Source organism: Siphateles boraxobius, unplaced genomic scaffold (genome assembly GCF_051911475.1).
Source record: "Siphateles boraxobius isolate OS27281-9 unplaced genomic scaffold, OSU_SipBor_1 48, whole genome shotgun sequence".
NCBI classification, from domain to species: Eukaryota; Metazoa; Chordata; class Actinopteri; order Cypriniformes; family Leuciscidae; genus Siphateles; species Siphateles boraxobius.
In genome coordinates, this window is record NW_027509119.1 from 13,858,557 (window position 1) to 13,875,563 (window position 17,007).

At 43.8% G+C, this 17,007-nt stretch overlaps 1 protein-coding gene across 1 annotated transcript in view; it reads left to right on the forward strand.

Moving 5' to 3' along the window:
* The window catches only part of LOC143710788 (uncharacterized), a 63,277-nt gene that overhangs the window by 36,521 nt on the left and 9,749 nt on the right, over positions 1-17,007 (forward strand). Inside the window, exons 7-10 of the mRNA XM_077201951.1 lie at positions 1,129-1,668; positions 3,280-3,354; positions 5,172-5,824; positions 16,155-16,250. Of these exons, the coding sequence (XP_077058066.1) occupies positions 1,129-1,668; positions 3,280-3,354; positions 5,172-5,824; positions 16,155-16,250 (1,364 nt within the window). The remainder of the gene's footprint in view (positions 1-1,128; positions 1,669-3,279; positions 3,355-5,171; positions 5,825-16,154; positions 16,251-17,007) is intronic.

Sequence of the window (17,007 nt, forward strand, 5' to 3'; positions counted from 1 at the left end):
ATCTAGTGGTTTAGAGGAAAATAAAATCAAAGGCACATTTTACCATGGTGTGACTTTACCCTTTAGGCCCATTGTACCCTATAATCTTTCGCAACCCTTACAACTAAGTAAGTCAAGCAATGGAAGAGGGCCGTGGAGTAGTTGAGGCACAAGTATGACAAGGATGGATCTTTCTGAACACGTAAAAATATATGCTGTCATGTTGATAAAATACTCCGGCAAGATGTAAATAAGAGGCAAGAGAAATAAAGATTCAATGATATTTCTTATTTTATTATTTTTCTGGGCAAAAACGAATTAACCCTTAAATGCATGAAAGTTTCGCCATTCATTGTTACATAATTCAGGTCTTTAGCGACCCGGATCTATATCTAGCACGGATGGATCTCTACCAGTCGGGATATCATAAAAGTCTCCTGGTGTTAGAGTAACAATTACAGAAGATTATTTCTGATATTTGTTTTTTTTACCTTTTGAAGCTTGGAAGGGTTCCGTTTCAGCAGTTGTTTTATACCATCATCACTGTCCTCGTCAGAGCTCATTTCCCAGTAGCCTACTACATTTAGCATCAGGCTCAAATTCACCATCTGAAACATATTCTCAAATCTTCAAAAGCAATATTTTGATCAGTTTCTTCACCAGATCCACCATACAAGTGACAGTGATAGGCTACTAATATTTGATTGTGTTCAGTACTTGCTCTGCAGTAATTCGCTGATCCATTTCAAGTTTTCCTGTTCTTTTGTTTGCTTCCTGTGGTAAGTATGAGTGAAACGTCACTTCATCATTGTGTATCAGACATTGCCACCTTGTGGAATAAAGGTGAAATGCACTTATTCAATGATCAAAGATTAAATTATTGTTGTGCAGAAAAAAATATTTACATTGTTACACCAAAAAAAGGGAAAACAGGCATTCTTTTATCATTTAAAACATTAATGAGGAGGAGGGTAGTGAATGATGTCCCGGGTCACTAAAAACCTGAGGTATGCATTGAATGGTTAAAGAAGTTTGAAGAACATGATTAAAGGAGTTGAAAAACATGTTTTTTCATTCATGTATTTGTGGATATAACTGAATCAAGTCTATTTTTGTGTTCAACACAAATGATTTTGGTTTTCTCTGTAGGTGAGGTGATCTTGGATCCTGCCACAGCTCAGCGTGATCTTTGTCTTTCCGAGGACGGAAGGCAGGTGCACTATGAAGAGCAGCGCAAGAGCTCCACGCATTCCGACACTCCGCGACGCTTCAGCCCAGCACTGTTTGTCCTGGCGCGCGAGGGTCTTTCCACCGGAAGACACTACTGGGAGGTAGACATGGGACATAAGACAGCCTGGACCGTAGGAGTGGCCCGGGGTTCGGCGCGACGCAAAGGAGAGATCCGTCTCAGTCCAGAGGGCGGCTTCTGGTGTTTATGGCTGAAAAACGGAGAAGTTAAAGCCCTTGCTGGGCACAGAGTTCCTCTCCATATCACCAGTCTGCCTCAGAAGTTGGGCATCTATCTGGACTATGAAGCTGGCCAGGTGTCCTTCTATGACGTGAAGATGCGCTCTCATCTCTACACGTTTAGCGATGCTTTCACTGAGAGTGTCTACCCTATATTCAGTCCTTGCATCAACCAGGATGGAAAGAACCCAGAAGCACTGGTCATCACCGCCATAAAACACAGCTGATACAGCATACTCACTTCAGGGCCTTTCTCATGGGTTTCAGGGTTGGACAGAATACATTGCTGATTTTCAGAATTAAGCCTTTCCTGGACAAATAATACACTTTTTTGTTTTGTTTATAAGAGTTCACTCTGTAAATATATGCAGAGGGGTTTGATCTAATAACACATGCATTTTGTGTAAAACAAACTGTAAGTTACTTTCAAAGATGCAGATAGTTACAAAAAACAAATATACTACCATTCAAAAGTTTCAGGTCAGTAAAAAATAAATTAAGTCTTATTTATCATGGACACATTCAATTAAACCAAAAGATAAAGTAAATACTTTATGTTACAAAATATTTCTATTTCAAATAAATGCTGTTATTTTGAACGTTCTATCCATCAGTGAATCCTGAAACAACAGTTTCCACAAAAATTTGTTTCAACATTGATAATAAGAAATGTTTCTTAAGCAACAATTCAGCATATTAGAATTATTTCTGAAGAATCATGTGGCACAGAAGACTGGAGTAATGGTTTTGACTTAAGCATCCAAGGAATAAATTACACTTTAAAATATGTATTCAAATAAAAAATGGTTTAAATGTAATATTATTTCATAATATTAAAGATTACTGTATTTTTCATCAAATCAATGCAGCTTGGTTAGCATTAGAAACTTCAAAACATTAAAAAAACGTAATCGTACTCACCGCAAACTTTTGAACGGTAGTGTTCCTTGGTTCATGTTTGGTTCCATGGCTACAATATGTGACCATTCCACTTGTGAATAGTTATTAATTGTAATAACTTGCTACAATCCAGATTATATCCCAAATGTTTCACTTTAAAATGGATGGATAATATTACAATTTACATAAGCTAAATGGAGAATATATCAACTTTATAGATCAAATCACTTGTATTTTCCTGTGTTAATCTTTATAACGGGGTGTCATAATGTTTGGATACAGGTTTTCTATGAGTTTTTTCAGAACTTTTTAATAAAATTAATCAATCAAATTAATTTGTCATGTCTTTAATTCATAGATAGTAGTTATACATTCACTATGTGAATCAGAGTGATGTAGAATTCACTATGAAGCTAATACTGGTGATGTACCTAAGAAAACTGATTTTTGTTTTTGTTTTAAAGCTTGTTGTTTTGCAGAACTTCACAGTTATATATGATATGAAAAGAGTAAGGCCTGTAGTTAGGGAGTAGTACGTGTTATTTAAGGAAAGTATAATTATATTTTTAGAATAATTTTTTTTTTCAAACCTAGTCTGTGGGGTAAAACACCCCCAGGAGGCATCGCTTCCCACTTTCATAATTACTGTAGTTGCCATGGTCTGAATAGCACATCTTTTGTTATTCCATCAAATGTAATCTAACTAGGTGGTTGAATAAAAATATTTGGACTTAATATGTATTTAAGCTGGACTGTGACGCTATTGTTTTCACCCACTCTACCCTAATTACTAAACAAGACAAAAAAACTCTACGGACAGTGAATGGTGAATATATTTCCTGAGGCTAGAAGAGATCCCATGTAGTGTAAAAGTGAAACTGGGCTAAGGGGAGGGGTAAGGGGGGCCTATTTCAGGGTAACGGGGGCTGTCAGCTGTGCCGCATGTCACTGCTGTCCAGTCCAGGATGGTCATAGTGGTCAGTGGCATTCAGCTGCAACAGACAGCCGGTGAGTCTCCTTTGAAAACACTGTGACTCTTCAAGTCAAAAATGCTTGGATGAATGAAGATGATTGAGGAAACTGCATGTTCTGCATGTCATTTCAGCAAATGCATAGCCAAGATGAAAAAGACACATTTGCTAATGAAAGTATGCTGAAATCAGCTTGGAACTCTTCTAGCTACTAATAATTAATAATAATTTATCTGAAAAAATGTGTTTGATAAACAGCTATTAAAAACTGGTGTAATAACCGGAATAAATGGTGATATAGATCCAAAAATTGCATGCAGATGTTGTCTATGAGATAGGACCAGAAGCAAGAGTCTTGGAAGCCATAGTATTTTTGGAGTGATTATAATCTTCTATGAATAGCCAGGCTTTACAAATTCCTGAAGTCTTTCTGTGTCAAAGACCACTGCATGTTGCTAAGAGCACAAGTCAACAGCCGGATTGCTAATCAAATCCAAATGACTCTGTATATTTAGCACACGGCATAGCTGTCAAAAATGCCACCAAGTCAGTTTAAAAAAAGACTGGTAATTTATCTGTTTGTGCTAGTTTTGTTCTAGTTTTATAGGATGACTTTTCAACAATTTAAAGTCAATATGAGTTCAAAATTTATTTTTACTGTGAGTTTCTTAATAATACACACTACTGGTCTTAATGTGCACCATTCATCATCAACGCTATTCCATGGTAATCTTTGTAATGCTCTGAAACGACTTTCCTTTTCATCTGATTTAATAGGCATAGCTAATTTTAAGGGTATATGTATGTTTTAGGGCTGGGAAAAGATTAATAGCGATTAATCGCATCCAAAATAAAAGTTTGTGTTTACATAATATATGTGTGTGCACTGTGTATAATTATTTTGTATATATAAATACACACACATGCATGTATACATATAAGAAAAAAATTATATTTATATATAAAATTATAAATAAATATATACAGTATATTCATGCAAATATTTCTTAAATATATACATGCATGTGTGTGTATTTATATATATACAAAATAATTATACACAGTGCACACACATATATTATGTAAACACAAACTTTTATTTTCGATGCGATTAATCACGATTAATCTTTTCCCAGCCCTAGTATATTTTAGGGTATATGTAATGCAAATGCTTTCTAAAATCTTAGCAAATAATGAAAAAGTAAAGAAAATAATTGTTTTCCACTGAAATATGTTAAGTTTAGCTCTCTAGAGCATGACATTTGCATTTAGGCCCAGATCCATTCTGCTAAATAATGTTTTGCTCATAAAATACATTTATATTATGGAAGTAAAATGAGCTGTGAATGGTATTTCATGTTGACTTAATTTAATTTAATTTAATAATTTAAGATGCTTTAAGATGCTATCAACTTTGTAACCTGTAAGATGATGAAAACATAATACAATACACTTTCTCAGATGCGGCCGGTCTAATGACGGACAAAAGATATCTCCAACATCGCTGGTCAAAAACCTCATAACTCCATTTAAGCTTGATTCTGATAAAATGTTAATAATATAATGACATGTGAAAGTGCCTTATAATATAAAAAGCCACAACACCAACAACACAGCGTTTAATTATTTTAAAAATAATTTGTTTGCCCCCTCAAAAGTAGTTTTGGACATATATGGTTTCAGCCCGACAGTGACGGTATATCAACTTCAAAAAGCGTATTGTTTCAGGGAAAACAATATTGACAAGTTTAGAAGTTGTCTCTATGCTTTCTATACATTTTACAGTTTCTTTTGATCAAAGTTGGAAGACTACAGCTTTTTTGAGGGCACATGCTTCTCCCTCTGTCTCTATAGGAATGGCATCCCCCACCAGCATGTTAGCCGAGGAGCAGGTGCACTGTTCCATCTGTCTGGATGTGTTTACAAACCCTGTCTCCATCCCTTGTGGACACAACTTCTGCATGGCCTGCATCGGCAGCTACTGGAAGTCCAGTGCCCTCTTTATGTGTCCAATGTGCAAAAAGACATTCTTCAAGCAGCCCGACATCAGCATCAACACAGTGCTGAGGGAAATTGCTGAGAAATTTAAGGCAATTAAATCCAATCCAGTCACGAACTTTCAGAAAACAATGCAGCTTGACCCAGGACTCAGGACCCATGAGGAGCTGCCTACAGAAATGCCTGAACTGATTCCTCCTAATGGACCGTGGGCCCAGGAGGTGTCTTGCGACGTGTGCACTGGGCCTCAGCGACGGGCAGTGAAGTCCTGCTTGGTTTGTTTAACGTCTTATTGTGAGGAGCATCTGAAGACGCACACTGCCCGCTTCACCAAACACAAGCTGGTCGAACCTGTGCAGAACCTTGAGGACCGTATGTGTAAGAAGCACGAGAGGTTGCTGGAGCTGTTCTGTAAGAAGGATCAGACCATTGTGTGTGTGCTGTGCACTGAGATGGACCACAGGGCACATTACACTGTTCCTGTCGAACGAGAGTGGACAGAGAAAAAGGTAAAAGGGCCACTTCTTATCGGTAAAAGGGTCAATTCTATTGTTTTGTCCACTATAAATAACGAACAACTGGATGACAGTGAAATGCTTCGATTTACTAAAAATATTGCGGTGGACTGGAAAGGAAGCTACACGTTCTGTATGTCACTGATAAGCATGACAAACACTGCAATACCCAACATGCTCACACATGCTACAATTATTCCAGTGCTGGCACACCTCTACACATACCCACATTTCTCTCAACATGGGGGAAAAAGCAGTATTCAAGTAAAAAATAAATGGTCAGAAAATTGATACATAAAATTAGAAGTTTACTTATCTGAAAAAGTAAACATTGCTTTACTAATTACTTGTTACTGGCTGAATAAAGTAATCAGATCATGTAAATAATGGATGGCCAACTCCAACCCTAATCAAACACACCTGAACAAGCTAACCAATGACTTCCGGATTAAGAAAGCTACAGGGTTGGAGCTAAACTCGGCAGGACAGTGGCCCTCCAAGACTGAAGTTGCCCATATATTCTGTCACGGCTTTGCCTGGCTCCTCCTCCTGGCTGTGTGCTGTGTCTGTGTCCTACAGGAGAGCTGTGCGCAGGTGTTTGGAGTTGTGCAAATCAGTTCCTACTCTGGGCCTTTAAAGACGCTTCAGTTGAGACTAGGAAAGAGAGAACCCCGCCTCCGTTTCATCTCTCCCACACCGTTTAGGATTTTTTTTTGTTTATTCATTTTACTACACTACACTGATTGCTTACACTTTTATTTTTCAAAGACAACTTCATTAATGGCTTCATTAATCTATTCTGTTAAGTGCTATTTATTTAATAAATCTAGTAAATCACGATTCCGCGTGTGGTCTCTCCCTACTCTGTTGCTTGCTTTGAGCCAGGCTCGTAACAGATTTGGGGGCTCGTCCGGGATTTTGAACCATCGATCGGCAAATATGCGGGGTTTTTTTGTGATTTGTATTTCTCAATTGGGTTTGAATAGTTAAACTGTAGGCGTTTTGATTAATGTGCCAAATTTGTAAACTGTATTCAGATCCTACGGTGATCCATCGCAGTAAGGTTGATTGGGCATTTAACGCATGGTAAAATTATTGGGAAAGAGACGAGCGGATCAGTTTAATTAGGTGTGAAGTTTTTTTTGCAGTACGTCGGTGCGGGAGATAAAAAATTTGGTTTGTTTGTGCCTGGGGTTGTTTAAATACAGCCAGGTTAGAGTATTGGGAGGGGTGGTTCATTGTTGGGTGGGTGCGGGCCTTCGCTGTGTTTGCGAGACATAAATTATTTACAACTAACTGATGGTGAAGCCATTGGAGCTTTACGAACCCCTGCTAAGCGCTTAACGCTTGTTTTTTATTTTAGTTATTTGTTTTTGTGCTATACCCTGGGCGGAGGTTACAGTCGTGGATGCCTGCTTTAACGACATTTTGTCGGGGAAGTTTAGGTGCCGCTGATATCGTGTATTAAAAATCTTTGTCCTTGGGGTATGCATGAAGTGGATCGATGTGTGCAGGGTAGCTCCATTTGTTTTTGTCTTGTAGCTGCAGTGTGGTGGCCGCACTTACATTTGTGTTTAAAAGGAAAAAAAAAATATATATATTTTTTTCAGAGGTTAAAGCAAAAGACCAGAGTAAATAAATGGATACCTTGGATAATTTTTTGCTGCTCCATCAGATCAGGTTTTAGATACGTTTACTAAGGAGCAGATGTGGGACGTTGGTGAACATTATAATTTTGAATTGGGCTTGAAAAAAATGCGAAATTGGCGCAGATAAGACTATGTTAGAATTAAATTGGCTGAAAGAAAAATACTTCCATCAATAGCTTCAATGGAGGAGTTGGAGCCTGAAGGTGCTTCAACGCCAGTGGCAACATTGGGTGAGTCTCGCAGGGATTTTGGTCTTACCTTTGAACAACAAAGAGAGTTGTTAGAAATGCAACAAAGAGAAATAGAAGTTGAACGTAGAGAAAGAGAAGTTGAAAGTGTGGCTGAACGTAGAGAGAGAGAAGCTGAACGTCAACTAGAATATGATAAAATCAAAAGTGATAGTGGGTCAGATGAAATTGAAGCCGATGTTAATGATTACTCTCCTTTCATTACAGATGGTTTCGTATCGTTGGTGGGTAGTTCTGAAAAGGTGCCAGTAAAAATTCTTAGAGATACGGGGGCCTGTGAATCTTTTCTTCTAGAGTCTGTTTTGCCTTTTTCTAGTGAGTCCAGCACTGGTAATGTTTTTGTTATGAATTGGCAGACTCAGTAGGATCCATTTGCAGCTTTTAATGAAGAAACGTCAAACAGGCAGGGGTCAAGAAACAGCAACAGGCAGCAAACAGGCAGTAGTGAGATAACAATCCAAGGTCAGCAAATAGATCAGCAAGATAGGGAAAAACGCTCAGTGATTACAGGCCGTGGCAATGCAATACTTCGCACTGAACTTCTGTTTGAGTGTGGCTTATATGGAGAGTCTGAATGAGGTGCAGGTGTGTGTGCAATCATTCCCAGGAATGAAGCATTATGGGAATTGTAGTTTTGTGAAGTGATCAGTCTGGTGTGGAGTGCCCTCTGGTGACTCTCAGGGGCACCCCAGCTGGTGATCGTTACATAGCCCCCCCCCCCAAAGAGCGGCTTCCAGACTCTCCAAAAACAGTCCAGGAGGGAGGTGGAGCGGAGGCAGATCCGGGGGCGGGATGGAGGGCCAGGTCCGTGGAGCGGAAAAGGACCTGCAGACTGCGGTAGAACGGATGGCCAGGGCGGAGCGGGCTGTGCAGGCGACCACTGCGGAGAAGAACCCTCGGGCGGCCACGGTGGTGAAGAACCCTCGGGGGGCCACAGCGGTGAAGAACCCTCGGGCGGCCACGGTGGTGATGACCCATCGGGCGGCCATGGCGGAGACAATCCTTCAGGTGGCCAGGGCGGAGACCTCCCTTCGGGCGGCCACGGAACAGGAGCAGGAATCCACCCAGGAACAGTCATCAGATGCTCTGCAACAGACCCTGGCTCAGGACTAGGAACTGATACCTGCTCAGACACAGAAACAGACACAGGAACAGACACTGGCTCCGGTACAGGAACAGACACCGGCTCAGGAACAGGAACAGACACCGGCTCAGGAACAGGAACAGACTCTGTGACAAGGCCATCTTGTCCATAGACACCGGCTCGGAGGCGGCCATCTTGTCCGTAGACACCGGCTCGGGAACAGCAGACACCGGCTCGGGAACAGCAGACACTGGCTCGGGAACAGCCAACACACACACTGGCTCGGGAACAGCCAACACACACACTGGCTCGGGAACAGACAACACACACACTGGCTCGGGAACAAACAACACACACACTGGCTCGGGAACAGACAACACACACTGGCTCGGGAACAGACAACACACACACTGGCTCGGGAACAGACAACACACACAATGGCTCGGGAACAGACAACACACACAATGGCTCGGGAACAGACAACACACACACTGGCTCGGGAACGGTCAACACACACACTGTCTCGGGAACAGGAACAGTCTCTGAATAGGCCATCTTGTCCATAGACAGTGGCTCGGAGGAAGTGATGTGAACAGTCTCTCGCTGGGCAGACGTGACGTGAACAGTCTCTCGCTGGGCAGACGAGAAGTGAACAGTCTCTCGCTGGGCAGACGAGAAGTGAACAGTCTCTCGCTGGGCAGACGTGACGTGAACAGTCTCTCGCTGGGCAGAAGTGACGTGAACAGTCTCTCGCTGGGCAGAAGTGACGTGAACAGTCTCTCGCTGGGCAGACGTGACGTGTACAGTCTCTCGCTGGGCAGACGTGACGTGAACAGTCTCTCGCTGGGCAGACGTGACGTGAACAGTCTCTCGCTGGGCAGACGTGACGTGAACAGTCTCTCGCTGGGCAGACGTGACGTGAACAGTCTCTCGCTGGGCAGACGTGACGTGAACAGTCTCCGGATCAGCAGAAGTGACGAGGACAGTCTCTGGATCAGCGGGCTCTGGCGCAGGATCAACGGGCTCTGGGCTGGGCATTATCAGCAGGGTAGAGGGCTTTGTGCTGGGCAGGACCAGTGTTAACGGAAACTCTGGGCTGGACGGGACCAGCGGCGAAAGGAACTCTGGGCTGGACGGGACCAGTGGCGAAGGAAACTCTGGGCTGGACGGGACCAGCGGCGAAGGAAACTCTGGGCTGGGTTCATGGGCTGTCGCTGATGTGTGTGCTGTCCACACACACAAAACGGCCATGGACAGCACAATGAGCGCTGCGTCTTCCAGAGCAGACTCAAGTGCGGCGTGTTCAGTCTCTGGCGGGCAGGTGATATGCTCCAGTTCTGGCGAACAGGCGACGGGCTCAGGCTCTTGCTCGAAGACTGGCTCTGGCTCTTGCTCGAAGACTGGCTCTGGCTCTTGCTCGAAGACTGGCTCTGGCTCTTGCTTGAAGACTGGCTCTGGCTCTTGCTCGAAGACTGGCTCTGGCACTTGCTCGAAGACTGGCTCTGGCTCTTGCTCGAAGACTGGCTCTGGCTCTTGCTCAAAAAATGGCTCTGGCTCTTGCTCGAAGACTGGCTCTGGCTCTTGCTCGAAGACTGGCTCTGGCTCTTGCTCGAAGACTGGCTCTGGCTCCTGCTCGAAGACTGGCTCTGGCTCTTGCTCGAAGACTGGCTCTGGCTCTTGCTCGAAGACTGGCTCTGGCTGGACGTGGCTGACGTGAAGCTCTGGCTGGACGTGGCTGACGTGAAGCTCTGGCTGGACGTGGCTGACGTGAAGCTCTGGCTGGACGTGGCTGACGTGAAGCTCTGGATGGATGTGGCTGACGTGAAGCTCTGGCTGGACGTGGCTGACGTGAAGCTCTGGCTGGAAGTGGCTGACGTGAAGCTCTGGCTGGACGTGGCTGACGTGAAGCTCTGGCTGGACGTGGCTGACGTGAAGCTCTGGCTGGACGTGGCTGACGTGAAGCTCTGGCTGGACGTGGCTGACGCGAAGCTGAGGCTTGGCAGACGTGGCTTGAACAGTCTCTGGATCCGCCCCCTCAGCACTAGAGGGCTCGGGGAATTCTGCTAAGACGTAACGAGAGTCCGGGGAGTCAGTTGAGGTGTAGCAGAACTCTGGTTCAACGGGTGTTAGAAGTTCATGGGAACCCTCATCCACAGGGCCCACAGAAAAGGATGAGCCGCTTATCCTCAGGGCGAATTCAATATATTGACATAAAGTCCATTGAGGGGTGTTGTCAGGCATGAGATAATTTAACATGTCCTCAAGCCCATGTCGGAAACTATCCTTTAAGACTGCATCGTCCAAGTCTACCCCAAGGCAGAGCTCACTAAATTCTTCAACATATTCCTCTATAGATCGGTTACCTTGGCTGAGGCGGAAGAGACTGATTAGTGGGTCCATGGTGGGTCTTGGTTTCTTCTCGGCTGCTGGATCTGAAGTGGCGAAGTATTCTGTTATGAATTGGCAGACTCAGTAGGATCCATTTGCAGCTTTTAATGAAGAAACGTCAAACAGGCAGGGGTCAAGAAACAGCAAAACAGGGAATTCAGAGAGCAAGCACAGAGAGTAGTCAGGTAACAGGCAGAAGATCAGGGCAGGCAGCAGTAAACAATAATCCAGGGCAATCCAAGTCAAGACAGGCAGCAAACAGGCAGTAGTGAGATAACAATCCAAAGTCAGCAAATAGATCAGCAAGATAGGGAAAAACGCTCAGTGATTACAGGCCGTGGCAATGCAACACTTCGCACTGAACTTCTGTTTGAGTGTGGCTTATATGGAGAGTCTGAATGAGGTCCAGGTGTGTGTGCAATCAGTCCCAGGAATGAAGCATTATGGGAATTGTAGTTTTGTGAAGTGATCAGTCTGGTGTGGAGTGCCCTCTGGTGACTCTCAGGGGCACCCCATTTGGTGATCGTTACAGTTTTAGTGAGGGGAATTGGGTTGCAGGTTGTAACTGTTCCTCTGCATAGGATTGAGCTACAGTCAGACCTGGTTCGGGGTGAGGTTGTCATTGCCGTGCACCATTCATTGCCTGTAGATGGTGTACATCTCATCTTGGGTAATAACTTGGCTGGAGAGCATGTTTGGCGTGATGTGCCGCCTCCTGTGGTGGTTGAAAGTGTTCCATCTATCCCATCAGGTACTGATTGTAGCCTGCAGAGCTTGCCTGAGGTGTTTACGGCCTGTGCAGTAACACGTGCCATGAACCGTGCCTATGGAACTGAGGTCCTAGAGAAAAATCGTAAGCATGATTTACAGCCTATTGTTTTGCCTGATTTGCCATTTTCTCTGTCATGTAGTGATTTTGTTGTAGCTCAGAAGGAGGATTCAACACTGAGTGAGCTGTTTGCTGGGGTTTTACATGTTGAGGAGCGACATAGTGCAGCGAGGGGTTATTTTGCTCAGGATGGGTTGGTGGTTCGTAAGTGGATGCCTCAGACTAATGATATGTTTGAGGATCCTGTTTTCCAGATAGTAGTGCCGGTGAAGTTTAGAGACTTGATACTACAGACGGCTCATGTTGATATAGCGGGCCATTTGGGTGTGCGGAAGATGTATGCCAGACTTATGAAGTAATTCTATTGGCCATGCCTAAAGAAGGATGTGGCATCCTTCATTAAGACCTGTCATACATGTCAGTTAACGGGTAAGCCTAATCTGGTGATCAAGCTATCTCTACTTTACCCTATTCCGGTTTTAAGGAACCCATTTGAGCAGTTGCTAATCGACTGTGTTGGACCATTGCCTCTATCTAAGTCAGGGTGTGTTAAACATCAGCTTAGTAGTGCTTATCACGCCCAGAGCCAATGTTCCCTGGAGCGTTTTCACCAGACACCAGACTGTGTTCAGCTCAGCAAAGACTGGGAGGAAGGGCTTCCATGGTTGTTGCTTGCAGCACGTGAGGTAACACAGGAAAGTACGGGATTTTCACCTAATGATTTGGTGTTCGGCCATAGAGTTGGTGGGCCTTTAGCTGTCCTGCAGGATAAGCTGAAGTGTCCTGAGAGCCCCTCTAACTTGTTGGAGTATGTGAACGGCTTCCGCTGGAAATTGTTCTTAGCTTGTGAGATGGCTGTAGAAAATCTGACTAAGGCTCAGAAGAAAATGAAGAGCTGGTATGACCGCCGGGCTGAGCCGAGAGTATTCAGTTCTGGAGATCAGGTTCTGGCATTGTTGCCTATAGCCGGTTCTCCCTTTCTTGCTAAATACGCAGGTCCCTATACGGTTGTTCGGCAGGTATCAGACCTGAATTATCTAGTTTCAACTCCTGACCGTAGGCATAATACGCAACTTTGTCACATTAATCTTGTGAAACCTTATTACAGTAGGTCGCCGTTTTCTGGGACAGCAGAGACTGATGATCAGGTTCAGTCAGTAGCTTTGTTTGCAGTTGCTGGGATATCTAGCTTCTCTCCCCACATAGTGGCAGTGTGTGGTGATGAGGATGTGGTTAGCCCTGACGACTGTGTGCTCCAGCCTCGGTTGAAGAACTCAGAGAAGTTGTCTGATTTGGACACCTTACTTGGGCATTTGTCCAAGGAGAGGGCATTAGCAGTTGAGTCGTTGATTTTTAACTTTCCTGCCTTGTTTTCAGACACACCGTTGTGTACTCATTTGATCAAGCACGACATTGATGTGGGTGACTCTGAGCCGATAAGGCAGAGGTTCTATCGGGTGTCACTCGAGAAACAGCAGCACCTAGAGGCAGAGGTGAAGTATCTCCTGAATAATGGTTTGGCAGAACCCTCTTATTCTAGTTGGGCTTCACCTTGCATTCTATTTAATAAACCTGATGGGACGTATAGATTTTGTACAGATTATCGGAAGCTAAATAACATCACAAAGCCAGATTCTTTTCCGCTCCCAAGGGTTGAAGACTGTGTTGACCGGGTAGGTTCGGCCAGGTTCGTAAGTAAGTTTGATTTACTTAAAGGATCCTATCAGGTTCCTTTAACACCTCGGGCTCAGGAGGTTTCAGCCTTTATAACGCCGTCTGGCCAGTCGCCTCACTGTAAATCTCGCTAAGTGCGAGTTTGCACAGGCGACAGTTGTTTATTTGGGGAAGGTGGTGGGGCAAGGCCAGGTGAGGCCTGTGCATGCTAAGGTGGTGGCTATCGATAATTTCCCTATTCCAGCTACCAAACCTGAGCTTAGACACTTTTTAGGAATGGTGGGGTATTACCGTAGTTTTTGTGCTAACTTTTCCACTGTTGTTGCCCCATTGACCAACCTTTTGAAGGGCCGTATTAAATTTGATTGGACTGCAAGTTGTCAGGCCGCATTTGATAATGTGAAGTTGTTGTTAACATCTGCTCCATGTTAAGGGCTCCCCGCATGGACCAGTCATTCCAGATGCAGATCGACGCTAGCCACGTGGGTGCTGGGGCCGTGCTCCTGCAGGGGGATGAGCAAGGTGTAGATCGGCCAGTGTGTTTCTTCTCAAAAAAGTTTAACCGCCACCAGTTCAACTACTCGACCATCGAGAAAGAAACACTAGCTTTAATTTGCGGATTACAACACTTTGATGTTTATTTAAGTGGGGGTGCTGTTCCTGTTACCATTTATTCTGATCATGATCCACTAATGTTCTTATATTCTCTAAAGAGTCCAAGTCAGCGCCTTATGCGCTGGGTGTAATTTTTACAACCGTATAGCTTATTGATCCGGCACATTCGGGGTGTAGACAACGTCATGGCTGATGCCTTGTCCTGTGCCCCTTGTGAGCCGGAGTGAGTCAGTGTCTTGTCCTGTATGTCTCTCTCTCTCTCTCTGGTATCTCCCATCTCTTTCTCTGCCTAGTCTCCTTAAAATTTGGCTTTCCAGGTACCGAGATTTGCTGGAGCCTTGGGTTCGAGGGAGGGATTGATTGGAGGGGTGGGGGGGCCACGGCTTTGCCTGGTTCCTCCTCCTGGCTGTGTGCTGTGTCTGTCTCCTACAGGAGAGCTGGGCGCAGGTGTTTGGAGTTGTGCTAATAAGTTCCTGCTCTGGGCCTTTAAAGACGCTTCAGATGAGACTAGGAAAGAGAGAACCCCGCCTCCATTTCATCTCTCCCGCACCGTTTAGGATTTTGTTTTGTTTATTCAATTTACTACACTACACTGATTGCTTACACTTTTATTTTTCAAAGCCAACTTCATTACATTATAAATCTATTCTGTTAAGTGCTATTTATTTAATAAATCTAGTAAATCACGATTCCGCGTGTGGTCTCTCCCTACTCTGTTGCTTGCTTTGAGCCAGGCTCGTAACAATTCCGCTCAATTGTATAGCTAAGGTTAGCTAATGTGTGATTTTGTGGCATTAGTGTAAAAAAGCAGTAATATTTCCTAAAAAGTAAATACATAAAAAAAATACTAATTCTATTATACAATTTTCAGTACTTTATGGAAATAAATGGCTTAATAGTCAAAAATGAATTGGAAAAATACTACAGGAACCAAGGATGCTTCACTGTGTAATTGTGCTTTACAAGGATTTACTAGGATACAGATAGACTAAAGGCCCGTTCACACCGGGAAGAATTTCGCGCGCGATATTCACCAACGTTTAATGCCTCGTGATTAAACAAAGGGTGCTAATGTGAGTGTGCACACCCGAGCGAAAAAAGCGTAAAAGCGTAATTTTTTTTAAAAACGCCTCGGTTTGTTTTTTTGGTTTGACGCGCCGCATCAAAAACTATCCGACCAATGAGATTGGCGCTTTTGCTCGCGTGTCTGGAGCTTCTGAAGTTACAGTAAACACAACTTGGGGGCGCTCAAACACAAAACGGTCTTGCCGAGCACACATACGTAACGGCGAATAAGATATACGCCAAGAGACGTCCAGAGCTAACGGCTCTGGTAGCGTCTACACACTGCCAGGAAGAAGACGAGGAAAATGCAAGCCAAGATAAATGTAGAGCTGCTGGTCTCGTTGGTGTCGGAACATAAGCTTTGACATCCCACCTCAATGTTTTTGCCCATCGAAGTGAGTCCCAGCTGCTACTACAGGTAATGCGACTCACCAACAACACTTACTACTGCTCTTGGTAAGGAGTCATTCACACAGCTTGTGTTCTCGGTTCAAAAAACCCTTGAGAGCACAATAAAATGGAACAGAATCCAGGGGTCTGGACATTTCTGTTTTACATTAAGCGCCATCTAATGTCAGGGAATGAATTTGCATGTTCACTCGGCTCATCGTCAGCGAAAATCGCTTGGGTGTGAACACAAAAAACGCGTTGAAAAACGCTGGTGAATAACGCGCGCCGATATTATTCCCGGTGTGTATGGCCCTTTAGTCACTAAAAAGTGCTATGTCAGAGCAGGTTTCAAAAGTTTAATACAATATATTGTGATTGACAGGGCTTATTGAGGAAAACTGAAACTGAAGTTCAGCAGATGATTCAGCACCGACTGAAGAAAGTTGATGATATCAAACACTCCATAGAGTTGAACAAAGTAAGTTTAAGTGTTTATGTATGTCTAGCAGATTAGTTTTAGATTAGTTAACATGGGCAGATGCTATAGCCTTTTCTCTTCTTCAATACTAATCCACAGAGATTCTCGGGCTGGTGTGACTTAACAACTCTCTCAACCTCCTCAGCGAGCTCCCTCTTAAAAAAACCCACGATTCTAGTCTCTGCTCTACCTCAGCGCAAGCAGGACCTGAATCGCCTGGTTTCTTGTTCACAGATGTCTGTCCCTCTTCCCTCGTTAAGAGAGCAGACGAGAGTGGAGTTTTCTCAAGGGAAAAAACTCAAAGTGGCACAAGCAGATCCCTCGGGAACTGATCGTGCATGCTCTGAGCCCAAACAATAAACACACAAGTTGTGTGTCATCAAGTATCATGCATGAATGCACACACTTCCTGATCGTTTTTCACAAACCATGATTACCTTTTTGAAGTTTCCGGTTGAAGCTTACAAACAAAACAGTCCCTGAAGGCTGAAAAACTTGTTGACATGTTCTCCTGGCTCCCCTTATATACTTCCGGGTCGCACTAGTGATGATGTCATAGGCTATCACCGGCCAATAGGATTGCCATGGTTAGATAAGCGCTTCAGATACCGGTTCACGCGGAGTAGTTTGCATTAATTTTTTTGCATTAATTTTAATGTCGGTTGTTGAACATTTCTATTGTAAATATTAATTGTTTAGCTTCATACACCATGTAACCATTGCGTTAGAATTCATACTTGTCTTCTGTGAATGTTAA